Source organism: Eucalyptus grandis, chromosome 7 (genome assembly GCF_016545825.1).
Source record: "Eucalyptus grandis isolate ANBG69807.140 chromosome 7, ASM1654582v1, whole genome shotgun sequence".
NCBI lineage: Eukaryota > Viridiplantae > Streptophyta > Magnoliopsida > Myrtales > Myrtaceae > Eucalyptus > Eucalyptus grandis.
The window spans coordinates 13,533,230-13,535,974 of NC_052618.1; the positions used below are offsets into that span (position 1 = coordinate 13,533,230).

At 43.9% G+C, this 2,745-nt stretch overlaps 1 protein-coding gene across 1 annotated transcript; it reads left to right on the forward strand.

The window, feature by feature from the left end:
- The first annotated feature begins 677 nt into the window (after positions 1–677).
- Positions 678–1,949, forward strand: LOC120295865 (omega-hydroxypalmitate O-feruloyl transferase-like). Its single transcript, XM_039317472.1, has 3 exons — positions 678–992; positions 1,056–1,171; positions 1,319–1,949. The coding sequence occupies exons 1-3, from the start codon at positions 678–680 to the stop codon at positions 1,947–1,949; spliced, it is 1,062 nt and encodes a 353-aa protein (XP_039173406.1).
- The last annotated feature ends 796 nt before the right edge of the window (positions 1,950–2,745 follow it).

Genomic DNA, 2,745 nt, shown 5'->3' on the forward strand with positions numbered 1-2,745 from the left:
CAAGACGAACAATTATGAAAAGTTTTTTCATCTTCTTAGATTTATGAATTCACTTTTTTAATTTTATGTATAAATATTTTCCTTGACCAAAAAGTGTCATTAATTCACTAATCATGTTTTTACAAACGAAACAGGTGAAACTTCGGACCCCAGAAAAATCAACATTAGATTCCTCCACAAGTCCATCTAGTTGCATGGACTTGTGAAAGAAACTCGTGGTCAAAATGTCGCCGTCATTTTTATAAGATAATGCAGAAAAATGAGATTTTAAACTAATCCGTATGACCAAAGAGCTCCATAGCTTGAGACATGTAGATATTGCTTTTGTCGAAGTTGTTTGCATTAACAAGCAAATTGTACAACAAGCGGATGCATTGTAACAAGAAAATTCCAACAACTATTTTCCAGATTTGAGCCTTGTCTCTAAATCTCCTTCTAGTCCAAACAAAAAGGGATATAGAATTGATAAAATATATATAAACTACCCCTGTTTTCACCAAAGCCCACAAATAATTAAATTTAACTCGTGCAAGGAAGCAGCAAATGAGAAGCCAACGAACATCGGAGCTACACGAGAACTCGTCGTGAATATCACGAATGCGGTCCTCGTTTCTCCGGCGAGGGAAACGTCCAGCGGGCTCTACGTTCTTTCTAACCTCGACCAGACCTACCCTCACATGATCGAGATCGTGTTCGCCTTCAAAGGCGGAGGGAGGGGAAGCTGTTCCACTGTGATCGAGACGATTAGAGCGTCGCTGGCTGAGGTATTGGTCGACTTCTATCCATTCGCAGGCAGACTTGTCATGGGCAGTGATGGGAAGATGGCAGCGACATGCACCGGGGAAGGTGTCTTGTTCGTCGAAGCAATGTCGGACGACGACATCGGAATGCTAGGCAATATTAGCGTCATCAATCCCGGGACACTGCGAAAACTTGTGAAGCATAGCGACGGAGCCCAAACCATAGTGGAAGAATCTTTGCTCACCGTGCAGGTAATGTTTCCAGAGATTTGTTTTCTGATGTAAACACCCGCTTATAGTGTATGTATAATCCAGGTGACGACATTCAAGTGCGGAGGGATAACCGTCGGCATCGTGATGAATCATGTCCTCGTCGATGGTAAAGCCCTTGCGGACTTCCTAACTTGCTGGAGTGATGTGGCTCAAGGCAGGTCGCCGTCGATTCTTCCCTTTCTCAATTGATCGGTGTTGTGCCCAAGGCAACCTCCGTGTGTCGATCTCCCCCACCATGAATATGCTCCGATAGATCGGCCGTCTGAAAAGATAGTCGACCCCCAAACCAAGCCTCATGTTTTCAGATCATTCTACTTCGAACCACACACTCTCATTCAACTCAAGAAATTGTCAACAATCACAACCCACGATGGCTCTTCCATAGTCCCTACGAGCTTCGAAGTCATATCGGCGCTCGTGTGGATTGCGCGAACCAAAGCTCTCGGAATGGATCCTCACGAGACAACAAAGCTTCTCACCGCGGTCGACGGTCGACCCAAGTTCGACCCGCCGTTGCCAAGCGGTTACTTTGGGAACGGCATTGCTTGGTCGTGCGCCGAGTGCAGCGCGGGCGAATTGACCCGCAAGCCCTTCTCGTTCGCTGTCCGGACCGTGCAAGAGGCGCTCCGATGCGTCACCGAGAGTTACATACGGTCGGCCATCGACCACGTTGAGCTGAACAGGGTTGTGGTCGACTACGAGGGCAACGCTTGCTGCATCAGCAAGTGGAGTCGGCTCTCTTTCTACGAGACGGATTTCGGGTTCGGGAGACCGTTCCAAGTGGCGCCGACCATGGTCCCCCACAACCTCGTCTTGGTCGCTTCCCAAAGCGGGGAGACCGACAACTTGGTTCTGTCTCTGGGGCTTCCTCGTGATGCCATGGATGTTTTTTCAGAGTTGATTCAGTCTGAGCTGGCACTGATGAATAAGTACTAGTCTCATCCATGGAATTGAGGATTATGAGTGTGGTTTGGTAGATGTGTGGATTCTAGTTTCTGCGCCTCTAGTTTTCAAGTAGAAACAAGACAGTGCATGTCACTGTGTTGGGATGCTTAAGCCTGTTGTATTATTTGAGATGCTTCCATCAATATTGTGATGTACTTTCCTAAAAAAGGGAATGTTATTGATTCAAATGTTAAATTATGAAAGAGTAATTATAGTATATACTAGTGGTGCAAAAGCCAGAGGTTTCGCACATAATTGATCGGACAGAGTGAGTAGTTTAAGGCCATATGAGACCACTCGCGTAAAATTATTTTAACACATGGGCAGTTTATGTTCTATTTTTTCTTTTATGAAATAATTGATTCATTATGTGACAGGGCCAATTCTCTCGAGATTTTGCTATGCCCTATTTATACGACAGTCCATTGTGTCGCATTATTTTTGTAAGCACATTTTTTAGCCACTATATATATCTTTAGCATTTGGAAGGGTATTGATGGGTTTTCTCTTTCTTCATGCAATGTACCTCTTGAATTCAAGGTCGTGTATCTGGAGCACCGACGACGACTTGGCAACAACATAGGAACCCTAAAACCAAGAATTCGATACTCTTTGTATAAAGTGCAAATAGTGCATTATTTTAGTAGAATTTTTCTTTATGAGAATCAGAAAATAACGTGTCTATCTACGTATGATCGGCTTTGTTGTGCATGACATGTTATGTGGTATATATACAGAAAATATCTAATAATGTATTCAGTAGTTAATATAGAGTGAAAAAATTGAT